This window comes from Dermacentor albipictus, chromosome 5 (genome assembly GCF_038994185.2).
Source record: "Dermacentor albipictus isolate Rhodes 1998 colony chromosome 5, USDA_Dalb.pri_finalv2, whole genome shotgun sequence".
NCBI classification, from domain to species: domain Eukaryota; kingdom Metazoa; phylum Arthropoda; class Arachnida; order Ixodida; family Ixodidae; genus Dermacentor; species Dermacentor albipictus.
In genome coordinates, this window is record NC_091825.1 from 131,628,696 (window position 1) to 131,655,840 (window position 27,145).

Below are 27,145 nucleotides of genomic sequence, written 5' to 3' on the forward strand. Positions count from 1 at the left end.
TCCCTTCCCTTGGAATCCAGTCCGTAACCCTTAATGACCATCGGTTATCTTCCCTCCTCATTACATGTCCTGCCCATGCCCATTTCTTTTTCTTGATTTCAACTAAGATGTCATTAACTCGCGTTTGTTCCCTCACCCAATCTGCTCTTTTCTTATCCCTCAACGTTACACCTATCATTCTTCTTTCCATAGCTCGTTGCGTCGTCCTCAATTTGAGTAGAACCCTTTTCGTAAGCCTCCAGGTTTCTGCCCCGTAGGTGAGTACTGGTAAGACACAGCTATTATACACTTACATGTACATGAGGAGCGCCATTTCTTGTCGCTGATTGGATTGGATTGGATTGTAAAACTTTATTTCTCCAACCGATGTAGGGAAGGCTTTAAGCCTTCCCACCTAGACGACGGCCAGGAGTTCTTGGACCCTAGCGGCGGTTTCGGCCAGTTGGAAAATAACTTTTTCACGCGACCGAGACGGTCGCTTTTCACATGGGGGGGGGGGGGGGGGGGGTGGCAATTGACACAATGATGTGGGGCTCCCGCACCGCGGGACGGCGCGCGCAAAGGTCGGCGCCATGAAAGACGACGAAGCGCGTGAGCTGCACGTGCTTCTTCTGACCCGCCACCGAAGGGCAGCGTCTATTTTGTAAGACTCCGTCTTCAATCTACGTTACAATATTTATAGGAAGGAACGTTATGCTTCTTTATTCCTCTTCTTCGGCTCTTCTCTCAGGAGATAAACGTAATTCGCTTCACTGATGTCTACTTGTGCGTGCACACTGGCACAACCAAGGCACTCTCATGCGTGCACCGATGCATGCAAGCTACAGCGCATACCTTTAACGCGGAGTTTTTTTCTAAGCGTGGGCACTTCAATATTTCGCCAAAATAATTCATATTGCGCGCTTTTGCTTTTGCGTTCAGATAAAAGGGAAGATAGAGGTGGTTTTATCGTCGTCTTCTTCACCATCTTTGTACCTTGTAAAACGCACTTCTGCTATGACCTTAGGAATAACTAAATAAAATAAATAAATAGATAAATAAATAAATAAATAAATAAATAAATAAATAAATAAATAAATAAATAAATAAATAAATAAATAAATAAGCATTTGATCCATTGAAATATTGCTTCATTTTTTCTCTTAAGGCCAAAATTAGTGCGTCTCGATCACTTGTCGCCTCCCCTGCCTTTATTCTAATGACATGATGCCCAAAGGTAGGATTACGGAGGAATCAAAGAAACAAGTACCTAAATAAATAAATGAATGACAGTGTCCTGGTCGGTACGGTGATTATCAAATAGGGCTCTCTTCGTGATTAGCTCCAGTTCGATACTGAGGCAAAAAGAATAATTATTTCCGTTGCGCCGCAGGGTGAGAATCTAAAAGCCAGCGACGCCATTCATGCCCGTATACGTCTTGGCGTTACTCACAGACAGCTTGAGGGGAAACTTCACGTGGTCGTCGTCATCTCCCTCGTAGTCTTCTTCTTCCTCCTCTCCTTCTCCAACGGCCACCACGGTAGGCTTGGGCGCGTTCTCCACCTCGAGTGCGTCGACCTTCTTGGCGAGCACTGCAGCCACGGGATCATCCACGTCCACAATCCTCAGCGCCGTGATGTTGGCCTTGCTGTATATGAAGTCGCTCAGGTCGGCCATGTGAAAGTCCTGCGCAACGTTTTGCTATGCGGTGAACATTTTTTTTTCCCAGAGCGTGGCAGCCAAGTTTACTCAAAGACGGTTCCCGTGATGAACTCCATAACAAGCAAAAAACAATCAATCAAACAAACAAACAAACAAAATAATGTATTGTCGTGCCGGTATTTATTCTGAAACATCGCTTGCATTTGCGATTGTAGTTATTATGGGCAACTCCAAAAAGACCTTGCAAACAACTCCGCCAGTGACAAGAGATGGTCTCAGGCCCTGCGAGGAGGCTTATGGGGCTGATAAAGTTGTCTTCTGATAGAATTTCAAATTTCAAACGACGTCGTTACTCTCTGCGTAGCACTAAAGGATTGATTGGATGGATCGATTGTACGCTGTTAAAGGAATCCTTACGCTACCGAACCATTTTACTAGCACTTGCGCTACATTAACATTCATGACGCAGTGAATATTGGCGTGAAGTGCCTTTTCAACGCTGCCCCCCAGTTGCCTTCTCAATTCGCGCACTTCTTTATATCCCGAGTGCTATAACTTAATCTTGAGAGTATACCAGCAATGCGAATCAGACGTGTTAGCTGAGGTGCGTCCTAATTCCTTTCACTATTTCTTTAATCTTTAAAAACATGTTCCGCGCACTTCGCGTCGCGTAGCCAGCACGAGCTATAGCACCGTCGAATGCTTGCTGTTTGACTCTCTGCTCTGAGCATGCGTTTCGGCATTATGGCATCTACACAGGTTTACTTATGAGTAAAACAGTCTAATGAATAAATAACGGCGCCGGAAAGTGAGAGGGAGAGAAGAAGACTGCAAAGTGTGTTTTCCTTTCGTCGTTTTACCTTTAGGTCCTTTCTTCACCCTGTAATTCCCTTCTAAGGGTGCCAAACTAATTATTACAGCTCAGAATAGTGTGAGGAGGCTGATTAACCCATCTTATGACGGGGTCCGTGCTTCGTAACAAAAGTTCAGTTGTTGACCGATTGGGACCTCTGCCGAAAAGCCACACTTGGATCGAGTGAAACCAATCGCGGTCTGACAGCGTCCCCCCTTCCCCAAACGTGGCCTCGTGCTTGCCCCCTTTGACAGTAAGGTGCTTTCAATCGATCAGACAGCGGCCCCAATTCGCGTCCCGCCACGGTGCTCACCAGGGAGCGAAACAGGTAGCTGTAGTCATCGTTGAGCATCTCGATCTGGAGTGCTTGCATGAGGAACGGTTCGGTGTCCTCCTCTTCGATGGCGACGAAGACGTGCGCGTGGCCGTCCTCGCGCACCCGCTTGAGCACGTCGCGGAAGGAGTCCGTCGAGTTGCGCGCGTAGTGGTCCGCGTCGATGTCGGCCTCGCGGAGCTCCTCCAGCAGGCTCTTCATCTCGGCTACTTCTGCGAAAGCGAATGACCCAGTGAGGCTGACAAAAGGGAAAGTGGCTTGATTGATTGATTGATTGATTGATTGATTGATTGATTGATTGATTGATTGATTGATTGATTGATTGATTGATTCGTTCGTTCGTTCATTCATTCATTCATTCATTCATTCAGTCATTCATTTAACGTCCCAAAACAACAGATAGACACCGTACCGGAGTGCTACGCATTAACTTTGGCCGCCTGGGGGAGGCTGCCACCCTACACAGCTTGAAGGTGGTTAAGAACATAAAAATAAAAGAAGATAGAGGCAAGGTGCAAGGCAGGGAGGCACTGGCATTGCGTGCATATGGGGCTGCCCATCGCGCCCACGCTTTGTCACCGTATCTAGCTTAGCCTTGTTCCAGGGGATATCTGCCTCTGAAAATTTTCTAGTGTCCCGATAGCTCAACGTAGTCCGAACGAGTAGCCGTCTGGGGAGGGAGGTTTTTTTTAACGTGCACCTAGATCTTTTTAGCAGCCTTTTCTTTTTTATTATTATTTTTTTCTTTTTTGTTTGCATTTTGCCCCGTCGAAATGTGGCTGCCGCGGTCGCCCAATCAAACCCATGATCTCGCGTTCAGCGGCAGAACACGACAGCCACGAAGCCACCACGGCTGGCGGCTGAGAGATGAACTTGTCGGTGGCTTCGGATTGTGCACTTCGCATTGCAGGCGTTAGCACTGCATAGTTGATCCGCGCCCCCACCGCCTTTCAGCTGCGCACGCAGGATCTAATTATCTCGTAAATAAGTGAAATTACGTAAGTGTCACCTCGGCCGCAAACTCGTGCCGTCAAAACGCGCCTTCAGTTCGCCGCGTCTTTCGTGCCCACGTGATGTGAAAAAAGGTTTACGTAATAGCGCGAATATCGCCTTAATTCCACATGAATGCCCAGAAACGCTTAGATACGTGCATTGCCCGTTTTCTCGCTGCTTTTTTGTCTTGCTCGCCGTAACCCTAAATATAATAAATTATGCCGTAGTTCGCCTGAAACAAACTGCATATCATATCCTTCTCGCCTTTAGTTTAATTTCGACGTCCTTCGCTCGGCACGCATCGGCTGCGACGCATATCATATATTCATGATTAGCTGCAGGCCAAATAAGAAATTCCTCTTGCATAACTCCTTAAATAGCTCCTTGAGGTCCCTCTATCAAAATGAGGTCGCGTTGCCGTTATTATATTCAATAAAGGCAATCAGTCTACCAATGAAGAAGAAAAGAGAATATCTTTTGTTATGTGATATAAGGAGATTTTGGTACACAAATACGGCGCCGGCTACTCTTTGCCTCTTCAATATGTGGTGTATGCAATAAATACTTGCTACATTCAGCATATAAAAATATACAACACTGTTACAACTAAGTTACGTTGTCACATACAAGAAAAAATAACACGAGGTTGCAAACACGCTCCCAAAGCGATAGTACGAACAACGGTGTCACATAACAAATAAACGCTCAAGCAACGATGCTAACAACAATAATATCGCATATACAACTTCACCGTAAAAATAAACAGTCTCATATAAACAATAATTTTTTATTCAATTACGGGGCAACGATAAAAGAATTCAGGGTTTACATAATGACCAGAAAAAAGATCATAAAGAGCTGGGGTAAAGAGTACGTTTCATATTTTAGCTGTGTAAACGAACGATGGTCTTTTCCTTCCTTTTTTTTGTCGTGAATAATTTGGAAAACACAGGATTTCAAAAAAAATCCTAACTCCAGAACTCTAAGTAAATTTGTAATAGTGTTTCGTGCTATAAAATTAATGCGGTTGAAAAAAAATTCTACAGGAATAAATTACGGTTCAGGTAACATTGGCAGCAGTTGACGAGTACTATTAAAGAAGTTTTGACAAGCAGCGTTAATGTTAACGCCCGAACAAAACACACACACAAAAAGACGTGCGTAGAAAGGTTTATAATAATCTGGTCGTTAACTTTTTAATTCAATTGTTTCGAAGAATGTAATGGTTGCATCATGTTAACATACTCCTGTGGTTTCCGCGAGTTCTTTTTCTTTTGTTCTGTTTGTAATCCAATATTCAAATGTTGTCCGCTAATAATTATAATGTGAGTTAGTTGAACGCTTTGACATGATGTTTGGGTTGTTGCCTGAGTTGACTCGTATTTTGAGAGTCTATTTTTTTAGCGTCAGTAAAGGGATTCCAAAATTTGCTGGACTTATACGTGAAGTTGAGCGAACCTACTATACCGTATTCCGATGAGCGAAAATTGAAGTTGATTTTGATAATAATGCCAATGTCTTACAGAACTTGGGTGCTGCAAATGAAAGGCTAGGTATCATGACCTATTATTATAAATATCCGGTGTGATTGTGGAAATGCGTGGTTTGATGCTCTGGCAGACTATCTAATGTTCACTAGAGCAGAGCCACACCAGACATAATCGTAGCTACTTGTATGTAGGCTAAAGCATTGCGACGTGTATTGCGGGAACCGAAGTAGCATTAGTGTAGTCCGATGAGTGAGACCCCGAACGGAACAGGGATACTGTATACGGCAATGGACGCAGCCGTCGTGTAGATATGAAAGAGCATTTCAAGAGTATTTGCAGTTTAGCTTATATGGCAACAGAATGTTTTGGCATTTTTTTCAGATACCCTTGCTTCGCGTGTGCTTTCTCCATTTAGCGGTAATCTAATAATCCGAAACGACACCTCCGTATGGGGTATCAGACAACGAGTAGTACATGCTGCTTCTCGTTTGTAGTCCAGTTACGGCCGTAGTGGAAGCGAACTGCAAGTTCGCTTTTCAGTGACTATTTGTCATGCATGGAAATACATTTAACTCACTGTTCTTGATCAAAAAGGACGCTAATGAGAAAAGTAATTTGAACTGCATTGAAAACTAAAGCCTCTTACAATACTAAAAAATAAAAGCCACTTAAGCCGAGATAACAGGCTTCATAAGCCAGAACAGACAAGAACGAAACAAGGGTAGCGACGCCACCTTGAACTTCTCGCACCAAGGCACCATGACGTCACAAATTTCGACAGTGTCTGCCCAGGCATAGTTACTCCTTACCGACAAAGATTAACTACACCGTATGTGCTAAAAGAGCCAAAGAATGAGGTTGGAAAGCTTCAAGAACGTTTACTCATCCAGAAAAAGCCCAAATATGGCAAAGAAGCTTTAGAAACCATGACGTCACAGGAACTTAAAGGTATGGTTGCTTAGATGCAAAGCGAGGCTCCTATATACAAAAAAAGAAAGATAAAAGAAAAAGCTCTCCTGCTAGGATTGGTCGTAACTTAAAATTTCAACTAATCCCGATGCTGGACACATCATTAGGAAAAGCGGCTGGCAATGGCAAGGAACACTTGCGAAGGAGAAGTTTTGTAAAATCGACCCCGGAACATGTGACCTTCATTTTCTTTTTTAATTGACCAATTATAGTTGTGAAAGAACACTTTATTAGCGTAAACAAATTTAATGTTTTTTTGATGCGTGTTCCTTTATTTCACTTTCGAGCACAGGACGCTAAGTTATACCTTATTTTTGTCCCTCTCTAGCACCGAAATATTTCTAGCTGTTATTTACCGGACGATATTTGTAACTTACTGCAACTGACGCACATCATTCCTTTTTCTCTTTCACCCAGCATAAGTCACCGACACTTTAAATAAATTCCCCCTCTTGCGCTGGTGCCTAGGCTGTACTTTAGCTCCGAAAGAAAAATAAAAGGCGCTGACTGCAACGTGTACTTCTTTCTTTTTCTGCCAAGTTTTCGTGGTTGCTATGGCCCTTGAATGCAAACTTTATCTATACAAATCCTTAGCGTTGCCAAATCCTGCGTCTCACTGAAAAAAAAGCCCGCTATGAACAAATGACTTTAAATCAAAGAGTTTTCAATCCGCCCCACCACATGGGCTGCTGGCACCATCTTTAACGCAACGACCGCCGTTTCTGTCAATGCGAACCAGTTTATTGCATTATATCGCTGCAGAATAAGGCTCCGTCGTTTGCTTGCCACTATCCTCTATATTTCATGTTTGTCTCTTTCTTTCTTTCTCTCTCTCTCTCTCTTTGATTTTTTTCTTTTCCTTTCATTTTTTCTTATTTGCCGTAGCCAGCGCTTCAAAGCAAACACGCTCACATTACTCGTTCGCACAGAGTACGAAAGATGGCTTGAGATCATTTCTCTGCTCGTCATTTCGAAACAAGACGGACCGTCAAAGAGGACCTAGCTGGGGATTCCGCGAGAAAAAAAAAAAGAAGAAGCCTTTTGGTGAGTTGAAAAGTGTCGACTCTAAAGCCTACAAAAAAAAGAAAGAATGAGTCCTCGCTAACCTCAACCATAGTAGCCCCGAAGAAGACATTGGGCAAGCACGCCGATAAGCCCCGATGCTCTGGTCAAGGCTTCCCGCCCGCCTGTTCGCGTCGGCGCGCTTGCGTAATGCTCACACGGCTTAACAGAGGCCTCGCAATGCGCCCTTTGAAAGCAGCTGAAAGCGTTCGAAGCGGCTTTGCCTCAGCCTTTGCAGTAACAGTCGATCGGGCCGCAGAATAGCGCCAGTACGAAACTTTTCTGGGCATTGCGCTCGAATTACCGCTCGCGCCCTAGGGTGGGCCAACGTCTACGACGTACTGCTGCCCAGAGCAGGGTCGTGACGACTGCCGCATTCCAATGGCAGTTGCTCGCAAGAACGCGAATACGCCCACCTATGTCGGGGTTTTAGCTAGCCGCTCTTCTTTGCAGGGGATTCTGAAGTGCTTGGTATGCTAAGCGAAAAAAAAAAGAGCGAGCGACTGAGCATTCTGAGTGCTGAGTTTACTGAGTGCCAACATTGCGAAAGCTCGCGATGTTGGAAGCAGACTTCGCGACATTCTTATGTAGGGCAGTGCTAACTGCATGGTTTCCAACTGGAAATATCTGGAAGCAGCATGCTGCTGACTGCTTTACTAATAACAAAATTAGAAATTTTTGCTACAAAAGTACAGAGGGAAAAGCGACCGAAAAGAAAATGTTACCCCGCGCCAGCGATGACACACACTCGCACATGAAAACGATATTTAAAGAAGAAAGATATAAAAAACAAACACGAGTCTCTGTCCATAAATGTGACCTAACAGACTGAATTCATGGTCGTACTAATGTAGAAGTGTTTCAAGGCAATAAAAGCTGTTCTTTCACGGCCTACAACGGGACGCTATGCACGTATAGCTCTCAGTAACGACCGGTTTGTGCGCCCTTAGTTTGTAGGATAGAAGCCGCCCTTATGACGTCAGCGCAGCACCACGTTGACTAAACGGCTTCGTCTTCCGCCGAGCATGCACGTTAAATTTTAAAAGGACATTGATTCGTACTAAGGCAATGAAGCGATAGCCGACACATATGCATGGTTTCTGCTATCCGTGTCAACTTGGCCAGAAGATACACGCTTGGAATCGTCGTTACGGGGTCTATGGCAGAGAGGATGGATCTTCTGGCTCATGGAGAGAGAGAGAGAGAGATACGTGCTTCATTGATGTGTCGGAGAGGTTACTCTGGCTAATCGCCTGATCTGCTACTCCACTCTATGTGCGGTGATTGTGGAAACATCACACCGTAGATCTTGCTTGGAGAGCTTTCACAATATGTGCCTGACTTCATGATGTAAAATGTAATAGGCGGCCAACTGGCCACGAGCGAGTGCGCGCAAAGGAAACAGCTCCTTTCTGCTGATGAGCGACACACAGCATCCATTGTTGGGCATAGCATGTCAATTTGTGTTTCTGCGAATGCTTGCCGCGCTTCGATTTCCTGTTGATCAACATGAATGTGTGACATATAGCAAAATTCGCACGGAGTGTGTAGGAACTCTACCTGTGAGGCGTTAGTGCGTTAATGCTATACTTCGCAACAGGAACAAATGCACAGGAGGGGTCCAGTAGTCTATATATTTGGTCGTGGAAGAATCGCACAAAGTGAAGACTGCCGTCTACTCTATGGTGCCTGATAGAGCCTTCTGTGTACCTTAACCTTCCAGAAATTGCGGAGAAAGCCAACCTGTTTTCAGCAGCTCTGAGGAAGGTCACATTTTCTGTCTGGCATGGTTGGTGGGCTGGTGTATTATGTAACGTTTATGCGAACAGTTCGGCCTCAGGGAGCTCTACGGGCGCTTTAGCTGCACAGCAGTAATACTAAGGGAAGTTTATCGATATACTGGTAACAACACCAGAGGTGACAATACCTTGGAATACGTCGCACATTTGTAAGAAAAACCAACATCCAGTGAGAAAGATTGAACGTCGCACTTATTGGAGTAATGGCACGGCCTTGGAAATCACTAAGCTGCATTATTATTAGCTGCTGCATTATTATGCTGAGGGACTGAAAGCCAAGAAGGGGCTGGGCGTCTCTCTGGAAAGGCACTTAAATGTTATACTGCAGAACGCGAAGGTATACTCGTGCGTAAACGAATTACGCAGATCCAACGCACATGTTCGAATCTAGTAGAACTTCACGTATACAACTCGTGCGTTCATTTCTCGAAGCACATGCACCAGCGTAAGCTTAAGTGATCTTAAGCGTAAGCTTAAGCCCGAACATTATACAAAAACTTCGCTTCACACAAATTTCGACGTGTTACTTGAATCTGCCTATCGGTTTTTTTTCTTTTTGTTGTTGTTGTTGTTGTCCTTGCGGTTTGTTTGTTTGATTTTTCTAAATGTAGACAACAGTGTATGCCCGTGCATACCTTCGTCCTCCTCGTAAATGATGGCAACTGAGCGCCACTGCCAATGGCTCATCAGGGCCACGTAGGCCTCGGCCAGCACGGCGGGGTCCGGGAACAGGTTGAGCGAGTCGTCGTACGCCTCCTGCGCCGGGTCCCAGCGGGTCTCCAGGTGCGGCACGTTCAGGCTGTTGCAGACGTCGCTGACGTGCTCGCTGCTCACCGAAGACATGGGGCCGAATACCGCTCCCACACCCCGCAGAAGAAGCCGGCACGCTGTCGGAGATTTAAAAAAAAAGAAAGCGCAGTTTTATTGAGAAGAGGCTCACAAATAAGAAATTGAGGAAACAAGACTGAGAAAAAGTACGGACGAAGACAGGAGCTTTGAATTGAATTCTGGGTTTCTACGTGCCAAAAATACGATTTCATTGTGAGGCACTAGGTATAGGGGAGACTGCGGTATAATTTTTACCAGTATAGGGGAATCTTTAAGGGGCCCCGCATGCGCGGGACACGGAAGTTTTTCGCATTTCGCCCCCATCGAAATGCGGCCACCGCGGCCAGGATTTCATCCCGCGACCTCATGCTTAAATTGAAATTAAATTATGGGGTTTTAGGTGCCAAAACCACTTTCTGATTATGAGGCACGGCGTAGTGGAGGACTCCGGAAATTTTGACCACCTGGGGTTCTTTAACGTGCACCTAAATCTAAGCACACGGGTGTTTTCGCATTCCGCCGCCATCGAAATGCGGCTGCCGTCGCCGGGATTTGATCCCGGGACTTCGTGCTCAGGAGCCCAACACCATAGCCACTGAGCAACCACGGCGGGTCGACCTCGTACTTAACAGCGCAAACACCATATAGCCGCTACAGCCACCGCGGCGGGTGCAGACAGGAGCTTGCCTGCGTAAGTTTGTGTCCCTTTGTCGTTATGTATTAGGGTGTCTAAATTGTGAAATTTTCTAATTCAATCAAATTGAATATTATTAACCATCCGGGGTAGACCAATGGCTATGGCGTTGCACTTCTGAGCTTGAGGTCGCGGGTGGAATCTAGGCTGCGGCTGCCGCGCTTTCATGGGGGCGAAATGCAAGATCGCTGTTGTACTTACACTTAGAGGTACGTTAAAGAACCGTGAAAATTATTGCGGAGTCCCCCGCTACGACTTTCCTCATAATAAGATCGTAGTCTTTCGGCGTAAAACCAAGGAACTGAACTTTAGGTTTCTTTTCAAATCAACTATTCGAGTAATACTAGCATCCGATATTGAGGCAAATGTCTAATATTTGTTCTTTTTGTGTGGTTCTAACAACAGGAAACGAAACGTCGTGGTTCAAGAAAGGCTTGATCCTGTGCCCGCAATATCACTTGGAAGTCTGTTTAAGTGGGCAGCTTGTAAACGAACAAGGCGCGATGGGTCAGTGCAATTTCTTCTTGGTTGACAACAGCTACTTCAAGCTACCGGTGGAGCGTATGCAAGGCAAGCAGTCTCCGGTACTCCTACCGACGTCTTCCTGTTTGACCATATTCGACACTGGCATAATTGTCCTCGTCAAATTTGCACTGGTATATGCCATACTCCTCCCATATTCTCTCCAGTTTATCTCAAGCGTGCTCATAACCAAGTTCAGCCCCTGCCATAGCTCTCTAAAGTGCGAGAGTGGTCTGTTTGTTCATTTATCCATTATACGGAAGGCAAAAATGCGTGCGCAGCTGTCACCAGTACAGTTCTGTGGAATGAATGCCATTCGTTCTCTTCTTTATATATATATTGACGCAAGATGATTTCAAATTACGCGCCAGCCGCCTCCTGCGTCCGTGCAGCTGCTTACTGCTACCTGCGAAAGATAGCGGCAGTGAAGCGGGCAACACGGGCCCGCAAAGCACGCGCAATCGGAGCAACGTGCCATCAGCGCGGGACACGAGGGAAGAAGAAGAGGTGCGGGTCTCTTGCGAAAAGACTGTGGACGTTCTAGCGAGGCTCTCGTTTAGCTCTTTGTCGGGCGCAAGTTCACCCAAGATAGATTGATTAAAGCAACGTCACTCAACTGTGCGTTACAAATCTGGTGGAGGTGCGGGGTATGATTTCAAGCCCTTCTCAAGCCAGAGAAAGGAGCCCGGACTCACGGCGACTTGGACCCATCGAGTTGACTCCTGTTCACCAACGCAGCAGTCGTCGCCTACGTGGTGAGCCCCCCGAGTTTTCCCCTTTGCCGGTTTCTATCGGAGCGTCAGCATCTGCTAGCGGAAACGCTACCGATATGACGACTCAAACCACGCCAACTCACATCGTGGTCAACTCGCCAATGACGCCAGAGCCTTTCCACGGCGACTCATTTGAAGACGCAGAGGACTGGCTGGAACGCTTTGAGCGCGTCGCTGAGTTCAATGGATGGAACGGAGAGCGCAAGATACGAAATGTTTACTTCGCATTAGAGGACAGCGCTCGAACGTGGTTTGAAAACCACGAAGCGACGTTTCTGTCGTGGGATGCTTTCCGACGGGAGTTGCTGGCAACTTACCCGAGTACCGACCGCAGGGAGAGGGCCGAAGCTGCCCTGCAAGCAAGAAACCAGCGTAATAACGAAAGCGTGGCCATGTATGTAGAAGACATGTCCCGCCTATTCCGCCGAGCCGATCCGAACATGAGCGAGGACAAGAAACTACGTCATCTAATGCGCGGCGTAAAACAGGAACTGTTTGCAGGGTTGGTTCGGAGCCCGCCGCGCACCGTCGCTGAGTTTCGTGCAGAGGCGACAACAATGGAAAGCACGTTGCAACAGCGATCAAGGATGTACAACCGGGAGATGAACATGACCTCTGTAGACACAGTTCCAGCCGTCTTTGGAAATAGCGTGGAGATCATACGAGAGCTCGTGCGATCTGTAGTGCGAGAAGAGCTCCAGCGGCTACGGCTTGACCAGAACGCTCCAACGCCCTCTTCCCTGGCAGACCTGGTTCGTGAAGAGGTCAGGCAGGTCGTCCGGGAACCACAGCTCAGTGCGCAGCCCCAAGCGCTACGACTGCGCCAACCGAGCGTCTCATATGCCGATGTGCTGCGGCACAGTCCCGCACGTGCTGACGTCGCCGCCACTTCTTCTATGAATAGCTCGATGCCTCGAACTACGCTGCCGCCACCCGAGAGAAGATTCAGGAAGGCTGATGTATGGCGCACTCCTGACCGAATACCCCTCTGCTACCACTGTGGGGAGGCTGGCCACCTGTACAGAATGTGCCACTATCGCCAGGCAGGGCTTCGTGGCTTTCCGGTGAACGCACCTTGCCCCCGAAATGGTGAGCGTCCATCGGAAATCGAAGAATACCTGTCCACTCGTCAGAGCTCCCCATACGCCTACCAGCAACACCAACCTCGATCAGCAGCGCCGTTTAGGCATCGGTCACCGAGCCCCCGCCCGTCTTCAAGCTCCCCAAGACGCCGTTCACAGAGCCCGCTTCGGGAAAACTAGAGTCAGCGACCTCAGGAGGTAAGGTCGCTGCCGACGCGAAAAGACAAGAACCTCCATCGATGACTCCGAGCGACGACGAGGGACTCAGAAACCAGTGTCACAAGAGCGACGTTAGTTCCGATTTACGTGTGTTTGTTGACGGTTACGAAGTGAACGCGTTAGTGGATACAGGTGCGGATTACTCGGTAATAAGTAGTGAGCTTGCCAGGAAACTGAGGAAAGTGCTGACACCATGGAAAGGGCCACAAGTTCGCACCGCAGGAGGGCACCTCATCGACCCCGCTGGAAAGTGCACGGCTAGAATAGGAATACGAGGCTTCACGTACGTCGCTAGCTTTATCGTCCTTCCCGAGTGCTCAAGAGACTTGATTATTGGCATGGACTTCTTGCAGGATAATGGCGCTGTAATCAACTTGCGGGAATCATGTGTTTCCTTTTCAACAAAGCACGCTATCGCAGCATTCAACACTGAAGAAAAATTCGACGCCCTTTACATTGCCGATGACGACGTGATGCTTCCTCCTAGATCCAGCGTAGCCGTCGCAGTAAGAAGCGACGCGTTCAGTGACTGCGAAGGAATTGCAGACAGCAACACCAGTCTCCTACTCGAAAAAGGGATCTGCGTGGCAAGAGGGCTTGTTCAGCTGCGTGGTGGATGTGCCAACGTTTTCCTCACTAATTTTGGAAATGAGGTGCAACATGTCGCGAAGGGAACCGTTATTGCCAGCCTTAATAACTTCGTCCAAGTTACAGACCTGAGCATCCCAGAGATTTCAACATCGAAATTCCACGACGCGGATTCTGTTCTTGCAGCCATCGACATTGAACCAGGTCTATCGCCCAGACAGAAGGAGCAAATAGAAGCCCTCGTAAGGGAGTTCGCCGAATGTTTTTCAATGTCATCCAAAGTCCGGCGGACATCTATTGCCAAACATCGGATAATTGTCGACGAAGCAGTAAGGCCTATTTGCCAGCATCCCTACCGAGTGTCACCAAAAGAGAGAGAAGCTATAGGAAGTCAAGTTAAGGAAATGCTGGAAGATGATGTAATTCAGCCGTCGGCAAGTCCATGGGCGTCGCCTGTGGTACTCGTAAAGAAAAAGGACCAGACCTTGCGCTTCTGCATTGATTATCGTAAGCTGAACGCCGTCACAAAGCGGGATGTGTACCCACTTCCAAGAATCGATGACACTCTAGATCGACTACGAGATGCCAAATTCTTTTCCTCCCTGGACCTCAAAAGCGGCTACTGGCAGATAGAAGTGGACGAACGAGATCGTGAAAAGACGGCATTTGTGACGCCAGATGGACTATATGAGTTCAAAGTGCTTCCATTCGGCCTTTGTTCCGCACCTGCCACGTTTCAGCGGATGATGGACACTGTGCTCACCGGTCTGAAATGGCAAACCTGTCTCGTTTATCTTGATGATGTCGTGGTTTTTTCGACCACCTTCGAGCAGCATGTAGAACGACTGCGGGCTGTGATGAAAGCGATTAGATCAGCAGGTCTGACGATAAAACCGCAGAAATGTCATTTCGGCTTTCGCGAGCTTCTTTTCCTCGGCCATGTCGTCAGTTCAGAAGGCATTCGCCCGGACCCTGAGAAGACTGCGGCCGTGGAGAAATTTCCAAAACCAACCGACAAAAAGGCTGTTAGGCGATTCTTAGGACTTTGCGCCTACTACAGACGCTTCGTCAAAAATTTTTCAAGGATCGCCGAACCACTAACGCGGCTAACAAAGGAAGACGCGCCTTTCGTCTGGTTGAATGAGCAGGAGAATGCTTTCAATGAGCTCCGAAAGCGTCTTCAGAACCACCCAGTTCTTGCTCATTTCGACGAGGAAGCCGAAACTGATATTCACACAGACGCAAGCAATTTAGGACTCGGTGCCGTTCTCATTCAGTGGCAAAACGGAGAAGAACGAGTCATTGCGTATGCTAGTCGAACACTTTCGAAGGCTGAAGTGAACTACTCAGCCACAGAAAAAGAATGCCTCGCGGTGATATGGGCCATCAGCAAGTTTAGACCATACTTATATGGCCGACCCTTCCGAGCTGTCAGCGACCATCATTCATTGTGCTGGCTTGCGAATCTCAAAGACCCATCTGGACGGCTAGCAAGATGGAGTCTACGGCTGCAGGAATACGATATAACGGTTGTATACAAGTCCGGTCACAAGCACAGTGATGCTGATTGCTTGTCACGTGCACCGATTGAATACAAGGAATCTACGCTTGGGGAAAATGAACACGATTGCCCGTTCCTAGGAGCTGTGACAACATCGCAAATGGCTCAGCATCAGCGATCCGACGAGGATTTACGCCTGCTCATTGACTACCTAGAAGGACACCCTGTTGACATTCCACGACCTTTTGTCCGCAGCTTGTCGTCATTCGTCCTGCGAAACAATGTCCTGTACAAAAGAAATTTTGAACATAGTGCAGAGACTTTTCTGCTCGTCGTACCTTCAAAGTTACGACTCGAGATATTGGAAGCATGCCACGACGACCCATCAGCAGGACATTTAGGAGTGAGCAGAACATTCGCACGCATCCGCATGAAGTATTACTGGCCCAAGTTATTGAACTCTGTGCAACACTACGTAAGAACCTGCCGGGACTGCCAAAGACGTAAAATACCACCATTCAAGCCAGCAGGCCTCCTACAACCGATACAGCCACCGGAAACTCCATTCGCACAAGTGGGAATGGACTTACTTGGCCCCTTTCCCACATCGTCATCGGGAAAGCGTTGGATCGTAGTTGCAACTGACTACCTAACTCGATATGCCGAGACAGGGTCTCTTGTCAAGGGAACGGCCAGTGAAGTCGCTGATTTTTTCGTCACTAACATAGTACTACGGCATGGCGCTCCTAAAGTTCTCATCACGGACCGAGGAACCATTTTTACTGCCCATTTGACACAGTCCATCATGAAATTGACGCACACGAGTCACCGAAAAACCACCCCATATCACCCGCAGACAAATGGACTGACCGAACGACTGAACCGAACACTGACTGATATGTTGTCCATGTACGTGGACATGGAACACCGAACATGGGACAGGATACTGCCGTATGCCACGTTTGCGTACAATACCGCTGTGCAAGAGACGACTCAAATGACACCTTTCCAACTCGTTTTTGGCCGGACCGTCAGCACAACCCTAGATGCAATGCTACCAGTAGATGAGACCTTCGAAAATGACAATGACGTCAGCGACTTCACACAACGAGCTGAAGAAGCACGGCAGCTGGCGCGACACCGCATTCAGCAGCAGCAACAAACTGACGCGGACCGATACAACTTGCGACGAAGAGACGTCCAGTATGCACCTGGAGACAAAGTATGGGTGTGGACTCCCGTACGGATGCGCGGCCTATCAGAGAAGCTTCTTCGTCGTTATTTTGGCCCGTATAGGATAATTCGCCGAATCAGTCCATTGAACTACGAAGTCGCTCCAGAAGGTCAAGTAACCTCATCACGACGGCGGCATCGAACAGAAATCGTCCATGTCGTCCGAATGAAACCGTACTACGACAGGCAATAACTGCTTCCGCCTACAAACTTTGCGAATTCCTGAAAGTCTGGAAACCACCGCCTTCTGTATGCGCATCGGGACGATGCACTCTTGGAAGGGGGACAATGACGCAAGATGATTTCAAATTACGCGCCAGCCGCCTCCTGCGTCCGTGCAGCTGCTTACTGCTACCTGCGAAAGATAGCGGCAGTGAAGCGGGCAACACGGGCCCGCAAAGCACGCGCAATCGGAGCAACGTGCCATCAGCGCGGGACACGAGGGAAGAAGAAGAGGTGCGGGTCTCTTGCGAAAAGACTGTGGACGTTCTAGCGAGGCTCTCGTTTAGCTCTTTGTCGGGCGCAAGTTCACCCAAGATAGATTGATTAAAGCAACGTCACTCAACTGTGCGTTACAATATATATATATATATATACCTCTTAAACGGAACATGCGGGCGTCTAATGTACTACCTAACGGTTCTTTCATTCGTTCTTTGTTTCGTTTGCTCATTCATATTCAGCCATAGCATCTTTGCTTGCTTACGGGGGTATGAGCCATTGCTGATGATGATATTTTTTTCGTCACAGGACTAGACGCCGCTTTTTTCGGGCATGAGCCATGGATTGCAATGAGTCACTTTATGCTTTTGCCTTAAAATGAACGCTCGTTGAGTCGAAGGTGTTGTTCACCGCTACGCCCCCGATGCCATTTTCTTTCTTTGCGTTTACAGACTCTCGACACCCTCAACGAACACAAGGTGTGCGTACTCACTGTCCCTGACCGCTTCGTAGCAGTCGTCTTCCGGCAGCAGTTCGACGAGCGGAAGCAAGTCTGGCTCCATGTTTATACTCGAATCCTCATTGACGACGTCCACGGCTGCTTGAAACAAGATGGCGTCCTCCTTTGTTTCAAACAGAGCCCCTACCATGTGGAAAGGAGCATAGAAGAGAGAGAGAAGCAAGAAGAAAGGGCGTTAGTCATATTTTGTAGTCATGCAAGCAATCATTCTTCTAGGGTCGAGATTTAATCCCGCGCCCTAGGTCTTAGTCAATATTCGAGCACAGCACATAAAGGAAATACTATTTCCACTGAATCGCCATAGTCGGTGGCTCAGTACGCAACGAATAATCAACAATAGGCCATCGGCCATAATATTCCCATGAAGGGTGGCCCTCACAGCGACACTAAAGCGGCACCGCTAAGGTGGAAGCAAGCGAAGATGTTCTGGCACATTCTTTTTTACCTTTAAGGAAGAAATAGAATGTACCATGAAGGTGATTTAAGCCTATAGGTAGTGACGAGTTTCCATGGCCCCTTACCCACCAATTTCTCGTTTTACAACCAACGGCGGGCACATAAAGAACTGCCACTTACCGATCATATTGGGATCTGTACTAATCTCGTAAGTTTGCTGCATCTTCGGGAAGTATTTAGCCAGAATACCTTACTGTTCGTATGTGGAATGATGTAGAGTTGTTTACCTCAGTTATTCGAGATACCAGTTGTGGCAAGCGCTTAATGAATGTAGGGAGGTTCTGGCATTTACCTCATAAACAACAACAAGACTGAGAAATCATAATGATAGAATTACTACATTAGCGTCTGCATGGTTACCTGTGTGCCGCAAAATTTCAAGAAAAAAAGCAGTGCACCTAACATTTTTCAAATATAGGCTAAGGCTTTCACTAAGCAAAAGCTATCAGATCTAAACCGCAGTTATAAGTTAACGCACATGAAAAAGTATAAAGAATCAGATAACCCTTGTTCTGTCCAAAGGACAACGACCACTGAAAAGGCAAGCTCACGTCAGTTTGAGTCATAAACAACAGTTGTCTGCCGAGTAAACCCCATTCACGTATCCTAGCGAGGCACATGTGAAGTAAAGCTAAACATTTCGCTATATAAACGCAAGTAATCAATCTGAAAGCCAGCTTTAGTGTACTGTGTTTTACACTGCGCCTTACAGTACTCCCCAATTCGACAGCAGGAAGAGAAAGAAAAGTTTCCGATGTCTCCAGAGCGAGGATTTAGATGTCCCTAATCCCACCCAATGCCATGACGACCTGCACACGGCCTTAAATCCTCGCACACAACAACGACGTCCCATCGGCGATTAAAAGTTCCAGAGTGAAATCCCAAACTTGTGCCGACTGTTCCACAAGTGTTAATCTTTAATTTGTTTGCTGTCGATTGCAAGGCAGAAACCGAAGCTTGGAAGCTTAGCTCGTTTTTTTTCAGAGTTCTCTAATGAGTGCAAAGCGACATGCTGTGAGCTGACGTTACACAAGTATTCCGTTGGATGTAGAACTCAGGGATTTCGTATCATTGGCCTTCTAAAGCAAAATGGTGAATTTGTTCACCTTGCGGGCGAAATGTTATATTGTTCTTGATCTCTATGTCAAAGTGCCGTGTTGTGTGAAGCGCTTTGGTTTGCGAATAAGGTTGAATTTTGTGCTTTGATTACGAGCACCCGAGAAAAACTCGGTGCCCTTCCACTCTGTGAAGAAGGATGACGAGCGAAGCTGTGTATGTGGGCCCATTAATGGCGAACTGCACCTCCGCCGCGGGTCGGCCTGGCAAGGCACTATCTTCGGGATCGGCCCACCTATGGGGAGATTTTGGTTACCACGCCAACGAGACGAAAATTTCCTTGGCCGGCAGAGATATGCAGCTTCGTTGTAATACACGCTTGTGATAAAGCATTCTTGGGTGGGGCGGGGTGGGGGGGGGGGGGGGGGGCGAACTAAGCATAGTCGATGCGTGAGGAAATGAAGATAGGTGACAAAAAGACAGAAGATGAAAATGTGATTCAAGCACGTAGGATCACATATCGCAACAGCGAACAAGTCACCGCCTCACTGTCGGTGTACACCGCCAAATACCGTGCACTCACTGGCTAAAGTAATTATCACATAAATTGAAAAAAAATATCACCGCACAAGCACTCTGTACAGATGGTTAACCAGCGAAGCTGAAAAGTGCGGCCCCGGTGATTATCACTGGGTTAATCCCGACGGTTCATTAAACGACGGCTTGGTAGGCTGCCGGATCCTCGGTACGAAGTTGCTGCTTGCGCTCGGCTGCTCGAGCCTGTTATTGTGCCCGGGCTGCAGCATGGGCATGGTTTAGACGACCTCGTTCACAGTTCTGCTAGCGGCGGTGCTGCTCGAAAGTTGCCTGCTCCTCAGGAGTACGTATGGCGCGTGGCCTACCCATTTCGTAGCTGAAGAGAAACTGCTGCGCGCGCGCTCGGCTGCGACAGAGAGCAAAGACATCACTACTGGCGCAGACAATTATCGTGTGCCTCTCTGTCGCTTTTTTTCACGCATGCGCATGAGGCTACGACGGAGGAGTTTTCGGCGTACAGGCGACAGATGGACACACGAATCGGCTAGCCATGTAACACTTCGTTGTAAAAATAACCGCCCAAGCACTGTGCACAGATGGTTAACCGGCGAAGCTGAAACATGAGGCCCCGGTGTTTACCGCTGGCTTAATCCCAACGGTTAATTAAACTACGGCTTGATAGGCTGCCGATTCCTCGGTACGCAGATGCTGCTTGCGATCGGCTGCACGAGCCTGTTCTTGTGCCCGGGCTGTAGCATCGGTACGGCATAGACGAGCTCCTTGCCGGTTCTGCTCGCGGCGTTGCTGATCGAAGGCTGCCTTCTCCTCAGCAGTACGATGACGCGTGGCCTGCCCATTACGGAGCCGGTGAGAAATTGCTGCGCGCATGTCCAGCTGCGACGGAGAGCAACGACATCACTACTGGCGCAGCCAATCGCTCGCCTCTCTTTCTCTGTATTTTGTCGCAACTACGTGGGGTTGCGCCGGAGGAGTTTTCGGCATACAGGCGACAGACGGACGGACGGACGGATGGACGGAGGAGTTGGCTAGCCACATACAGCTTCGCTATAATAAAGAAGTAGCCTTTATTTTGTTCTGTGTCACTTTGTGTTATATATCTTCATGCACCTTCTTTTCTTCATTTTTTTACGGATTTACTTTTATTATTAAAGATTTGTAGGTTCCACCTTTATGGGACCAACATCTCCAAACAATCCCTTAATTATACGAGAAAAATCGTAAAATTTCATATAATGGTAAAGCATTAAAGGCCCCCCTCCCCCCCCCCCCCACCACTCCACAAAAGAAGAAGGGGAAAGGAAGCCTCAGTTTACGACTATGTAACTAACTGGTAAATACCAAATATCGCAATTCCGGAAAAAAAATGAGCTGGGACAGCTGAAGTGGTGCACTTTATTTATTACACACAGCGCTCTGAATTAAGTGATTAACTTGTGTCTGGGAGTTTCGCTAAACGCACGTAAACAATGCAAACAATGTCATGTACGCTGCAATATAATGTATAACATCTGTTCACTTTACACGAAGCAACAGGCAGCTTTACAATATTGAGAGGGCTTCTTTTTGGTGCAGTAACTACACAGTTGTAAACTTGTGTGCTTCCATGTTTTTTTTTATTATGCAATACTTTTGCATAATAATTAGAGGCTCAAAAATCAAAATAGTGCTTCCCACAGTCAGTGTAATGCAGATTTCTCGACTGAGTGCAACGGTCCGCAGGCTAGGTTGGCTGGAAGCCGAGCGGCTAATGTATAAAAGTATCAGCAAAATAAAATTTCATCTCACATATCACACCAACCTTTTCGCGAGTTGTACTCCTAAAGAGAACACAACTTTCGAACGTCCTCTGTGTAATACAAAAGTTATGAGAAGCTCACCAGAAGGCGAGAGCTCTATAAAAATCCCTGAAACTATGTGATTTCTTATCCATATGCCATTGTTTGTCCTTTAGTTATCTTTTTTTTTTCTCATTTCTTTTCTGCCAAGCTGCAGATTCGGGGAATTCACTCGAGAAAAGATAAATCAACGTTACGTGAGAGCCACTGCAAAGCCAGATAGTAAAGTGTGCGAGAGCTGCAGGCTTGTTTCGGAGAAAAATGGCGCGCAGAAAGTTTAAACGGCCAAGTAACATACGCTCTAACGGGCAAAGAAAGATGTGGAAGAGAAAATAACGTCGCCACCCGTTCGGAGCCATTAATAAAATTCAATTACGGGCCTCCGTTTGAACGTCGAGGACATTCACCGGTGGAGGCAATAAATCTGTAGCAACTTTGAAACGATCCGCAGGTGTACGGGGAAATAGGCGGAGAACACCTACAGACGACCATCGACGAACTGTATATAAAAAAAAGAACGGAAACGAAGATTAAAGGAAAGCTAGAGGGAACGAGAGGTAGCGGTAAATGGTAGGCGTTTACTGCAGCGTTCCTCGTCGAGGAAACGCCAAGGCACCGTTTCGAAAGGGGGCGCAGACAGGAGCCAGCTTTCGATGGGCTCGAGCAAAAACAGCGGGTGCGAATGGCTAGAGGACAAACATCAATTCAAAAGAGCGTATGGACGATAACGAGTGAAAGAGTAATCCACCTGTGACAGGAGCAAAGAGGGATATAGTTGGGAGTGGAGGGGAGGGGGTAGCTTGTGGAAATGGGGAGAGACGATTTGTTTTTTTTCATCTTTTTTTCCTTTATTCTTTCTTTCGGGGGTTGGGGGCGGAGTGACAGACGCTAGACAATAAGATACTGTACATTGCCAAATCCATCGGAATGAAATATCGTGAAACGGAACCGCGTGAGCTTTCATATATTGTACAGAACGCCGAACGAGTCAAATAAATGAAATGTCTCGTTTTTTTTGTTCTTTCTTTAAGTTAGTCGTGTGGGAGGAGCGTCTGGTTATCGCCCAAGTTCGTTTACTCTTTGTCTTCTCGTTTTTTGCTAAACGTAACGATGATAAAGAGAAAGAAGTAAATGAATTATAACGCCGAAGGAAAACAAGAACGGACTGCCGCAGCAGATTGGGGCAGCCACGGAAACGACGAAGTTGGCCGTATAGCGGAAACAGGGAAGAGGCACGAAACAAGCGCGCAGAACTGCGAGTAAAATACGTTTCGCGGCACTTTCTTCCAGACACGCAGCTTTTACTTAAACTACACGCCAGAGAAAGGGGCGCTCCCTTGCCTACCGTTCGCATGCTGTGCATTTTTCTTTCTTTTCGCTTTTCCCTGTTTTCCCTCCCTGTTTCCCTACCCCCTCACGACTATCCCTGTTTTCTTCCCAACGCAGCGGCGCGTGCACTTCTTTCCCGATTTCTTTTTTTGACGCTTCTATACACGCGCGGCCACCCGTAGTACATTATATATACTCACAGTACCGAAGAATAAGCAGCGAGGCTTCGGGTAAACCCGATTTCTTCCTCCGTAACCCTAACGTTCTTCCTTTCTTTCTTCATTTCTTTTTTTTTTCACCGGGCTTAGTTTGGCGCTGCGGGCCCATGTCGTTGTCTCCTGGGCGCAATTTGCCGAACCCGGCTTCTGCCGCTGCTGCTTCGCTGCGGAACAAAATGGACTCGGGGCACGCCGCCAATGCCAGTCTCCATCGCGTGGGCCCGATGTGTATAGCGCGGCGACGGAATAGCGTAGCGCGCCTTCGGCGTTCCCTCAATGTACAGCGTACCGCGTTCGCCCGCTGCCGCGGCGAAAAGTTCCGCTCGTTTAGATCGACTGAGCCGCCGGTGCAGAGTCAATGGCTTTCCCCCCCCCCCCCCCCCCCCCCATTCCCTCGGCGATCCTTTTCTCATCTCCCCGGCTAGGCGTTTCCTCGAGGAGATTTGTGCCGCTCCCTCGCTCTACTGTGCGAGCGTGGCCTCCGGCGTCTAACGAAAGGGAAGGAGATAAAAGCAAATGTACCGAAAGACGTGCGCATGTGTGCGGACCGTGTCTGTCTCTGTAGGTTTGACCGGCGGCGACGCTCGTGGAAAAAAAACATGTGCCTCGTAATCCCGTCAGCGGAAACGGGCCGTGAAAGCCGCGCCTGCTGCCCCTCCGTTCCTTTCTCTCTGTGTGAAGGCTTCCATGAGCAGCTGGGCTACAGGTTCTTAAGTGAGGGCTCGGCGATAGTACTAATTGAGAACATCTCCTGAGCCGACTGGGCGGACCCGGCTTTTAACTGGTGCCTGCGCTGCTTTGGCTACTTTCACGTGCTCATTGAATATGTCCGCAATTAATGAGCGAATATAAATATTACGAATATATTCGCAATATCTATCTATCTATCTATCTATCTATCTATCTATCTATCTATCTATCTATCTATCTATCTATCTATCTATCTATCTATCTATCTATCTATCTATCTATCTATCTATCTATCTATCTATCTATCTATCTGTCTATCTATCTATCTATCTATCTATCTATCTATCTATCTATCTATCTATCTATCTATCTATCTATCTATCTATCTATCTATCTATCTATCTATCTATCTATCTATCTAATCTCCCGTGAATTTGAGTCTCTGGGTAGTCCATGGTCGAATAGGTGGCGCGTCGGGCTGCTGTGCTGAGGGACCAAAGTTCGAAACCAACCGTTGTGCCAACACTGGATACGTGGTGCTCTGTGCCCATGTGCCGCTCTTAAAACGAACCTCTCAAGAGCCAACTCGGGTCCCTAGGGATGCAGGAGTGGGTATGAGTGTGCACCGCTCTTCAAAACGCCCTTTCACACTAGCTTTATGCGCTGCGTATGTGCAACTCAGTCTGTGGTGCTCTTTAATGAGCCTCTTTGATGCCACCTTGGGTCACCGGCTATGCGACAGCAGGTGTGTGCCGCTGTTCAATGAACGACTTTGACGCCGACATCCGTAACCAGGTGATTGCCCTAGGGAATGTGCCGCTCTATAATGACAAAACAGATGCTTTTAATTTTCTCCGACGATCGATGGAATCTAACCAGCGCCGAACGCGGACATTGCGGCGAAGCTGATGAACGGCAGAGCGTGTCCAGTGGGAAGCTGGGTGCAGCAGCAACAGTACAGTGGCAGAGGAGAACCCGGCTGCATTTCGACCAATCGAATCTATCTTTCGAAAAAGTTTTGCGATTTCTCCCGTGCTGTGAAGAATCGAGCCCACTTCGCACGGACTCCTCAAGGACCGCAGCCCGACACTTTGGCAAGCGGCCTCACAAACTGCACTGGGTAAGTGCTGCCTTTCAATGAACTTCTTTCACGTCGAGTGGCCAGCCGGACACTTAAGCTGGTTAACCGCTTTTCCTTTCGCCTTGTGTTTTCCTTTCTTCCTTCCTTCCTTTCAGGACAGTGTTTCAGCGATCTGCGCCATGTAGGCACTAGGTTCGTGTCACCCTTCGATGAAACTCTCGTCAACTTTGGTCACTGAGTATGCACCACTAAGCGTTCGGTACAGAGAGAAAAGAATTCTCCGCGGTTGCGCGCCGGTGCGCCACGCATCTCGGAGGCTACGCGTGAGCTTCTAGGCAGACAGCAGCCCAGGTGTCGCACGATGCGTTAACCTAGGTAGGATATTAGGCAGCATAGTAGCAAGAGCTTGGTGGCGCAAGCCACCGCCCCGTTCCAAAGGGGACGCTCATAACATCCATCCATCCATCCAGCGTATGCACTAGCACGCCACGCATTTCGGAGGCCATGGGACGCGCAGGCTTCGCAGAAGCCCCTCTATAAGGCGCGGAGGGTTCGTAGGTAGTTTTATCATTTGTTTTGAAGAAATCCTAAGGAACACCGGTGGAAAGAAATGTCCGGCTAAAATGTGCAAATATCTGTACTTCAAAAGCTTGTGCACAGAATGGAGGAAGAGGTCAAGAATGTTGACAACCAAGTAAAAAGTAATTGAAAGTGTAAATAGGCGACCAGGAGTCATGAAAAATAAAGTGAGAGAAAGAGACGGCAAATTGGATGCAAATAATGTAAAGAAAAAAAGCCACAGAGATTTACAAAAGCGTCGATAAAGAAATCGGGAGGTAAAATCGGCATGAGAACGCAAAAAGGAGTGGTTTGCTATTTGAGGCCTCAGCTGGCTGGGTGAGGACAAAAACATACGGGTGCAACTATGCGCCAGAGGGTGTCGCATGTGTCCGTTGCGAAAAAAAAAAAGAAAGACCGTAAACGACACGGCAAATCACAATGAAACGCTGAGATATTCACCTAGTAAGACCAGTAAGGAGTGTCCCCATTCCAGTAGCGTTGGGATTCAGACAAGATGGAAGAATCAGCTGGTCGGCAGTCCAGACAAGCTGGTCGTATACGTATTGGCAGAAAAAGACCGCGGATGAGATTGATAAAGCCGAAATCATTGCAGAGTGATAATGGTATAATATAGTGATGGAGGTTTTAATAACCTTGGTGAAGATTGAAATCACGTGCACACAGCGCTAGGTGGCGACAAATCTACTAAAGCCTGAATAAATCAAGCGTGCTTGGTTACTACATGCGCCTCCACTCCGTTCCAAAAGCGATCTCAATAATAATAATAATAATAATAATAATAATAATAATAATAATAATAATAATAATAATAATAATAATAATAATAATAATAATCGAAGCCCATCCGCGGCAGTACAAAGCTCTGTACATAGCGCGTTTCGACGGTGCCAATACGTTGTGTCGCTCAATTGCTTCAGTGTCAATGCTAAGCGCATTCCCGTTGACAGTCATCGTGAGGTCGATTCTCCCGAGTAATTAAAAGTACGTAATAGCTAGAGACACCTTAAAGCCGTTCAGCTCAAACGTCTCCTAGATTCAAAACTTCGCCCGATGTTTGGAGAACTCACTGCAGACCTCCTAAATGGCATCCATACTAACGTACCACGCTCGCAATCTCCACAGTTTTCGAATTCCGGCCGTCGACGTAGCAAGGGTTTCTGACGAACCTGCATTCTCTATATGGCGCCGCCCAAGAATCTTTTCGAGAACTTCGCTGTGGCGTTCCCGCGTGTCCCTGCATTTGAAGTGGGGATCGCGATTTGCGTTGAAGCGTTTGCCCAGTTTAATGAGGAGAAGCTCGGGAAAGGCTGACTACACTTCAGACGGTATTCTACAGATCCACTCCCTTTTATCCGGTCGTGCAGCGTGCAACCGAAAGATTCACGCGTCAATACATCAGATGCGCGCGTCGAGCACTGTACTTCCGAGCAGAAAATGCGCACTCTGCATCAAAATTTCCTCGTGAAAGGTAGTCCTATTTGCAGGTTCCTTTCTTAAGTCGTACCGATAATTGATAGAAAGAATGTGCGTGAGGTCTTTTGTAAATGTAAAGAACACTTTACGCACTTTACATGTCAAATCCCATGGAACTTCTTTTCGGCTGTATATGTGAGGTGCTCCTTTAGGCATGAAACTCAGCTTTTAATTATTTTGCGTTTGGCTACTTACAGACGACAACAATCATGTTCAAGCGCTTGTGCGGGTGCCACTCCGTGACATAGGGATATCCGTGATATAGGTATATATATATTTATATGTAGTCATATCATGAGAAGCCAACAAACACTCACACCATGG

At 47.4% G+C, this 27,145-nt stretch overlaps 1 protein-coding gene and 1 long non-coding RNA gene across 2 annotated transcripts in view; one reads left to right on the forward strand and one right to left on the reverse strand.

The window, feature by feature from the left end:
• LOC135906396 (uncharacterized) overlaps window positions 1-17,613 on the forward strand; it is a 91,995-nt gene extending 74,382 nt beyond the window's left edge. Inside the window, exons 3-4 of the long non-coding RNA XR_010565709.2 lie at window positions 11,070-11,234; window positions 17,476-17,613. This is a non-coding gene — a long non-coding RNA (uncharacterized lncRNA). The remainder of the gene's footprint in view (window positions 1-11,069; window positions 11,235-17,475) is intronic.
• Window positions 1-27,145, reverse strand: part of LOC135906392 (glutamate receptor ionotropic, kainate 2-like) — a 114,683-nt gene that overhangs the window by 60,496 nt on the left and 27,042 nt on the right. Inside the window, exons 2-5 of the mRNA XM_065437772.2 lie at window positions 17,517-17,666; window positions 9,778-10,029; window positions 2,809-3,041; window positions 1,433-1,666 (exon numbers count right to left, since the gene is read on the reverse strand). Coding sequence (XP_065293844.1) covers window positions 1,433-1,666; window positions 2,809-3,041; window positions 9,778-10,029; window positions 17,517-17,666 — 869 coding nt within the window. The remainder of the gene's footprint in view (window positions 1-1,432; window positions 1,667-2,808; window positions 3,042-9,777; window positions 10,030-17,516; window positions 17,667-27,145) is intronic.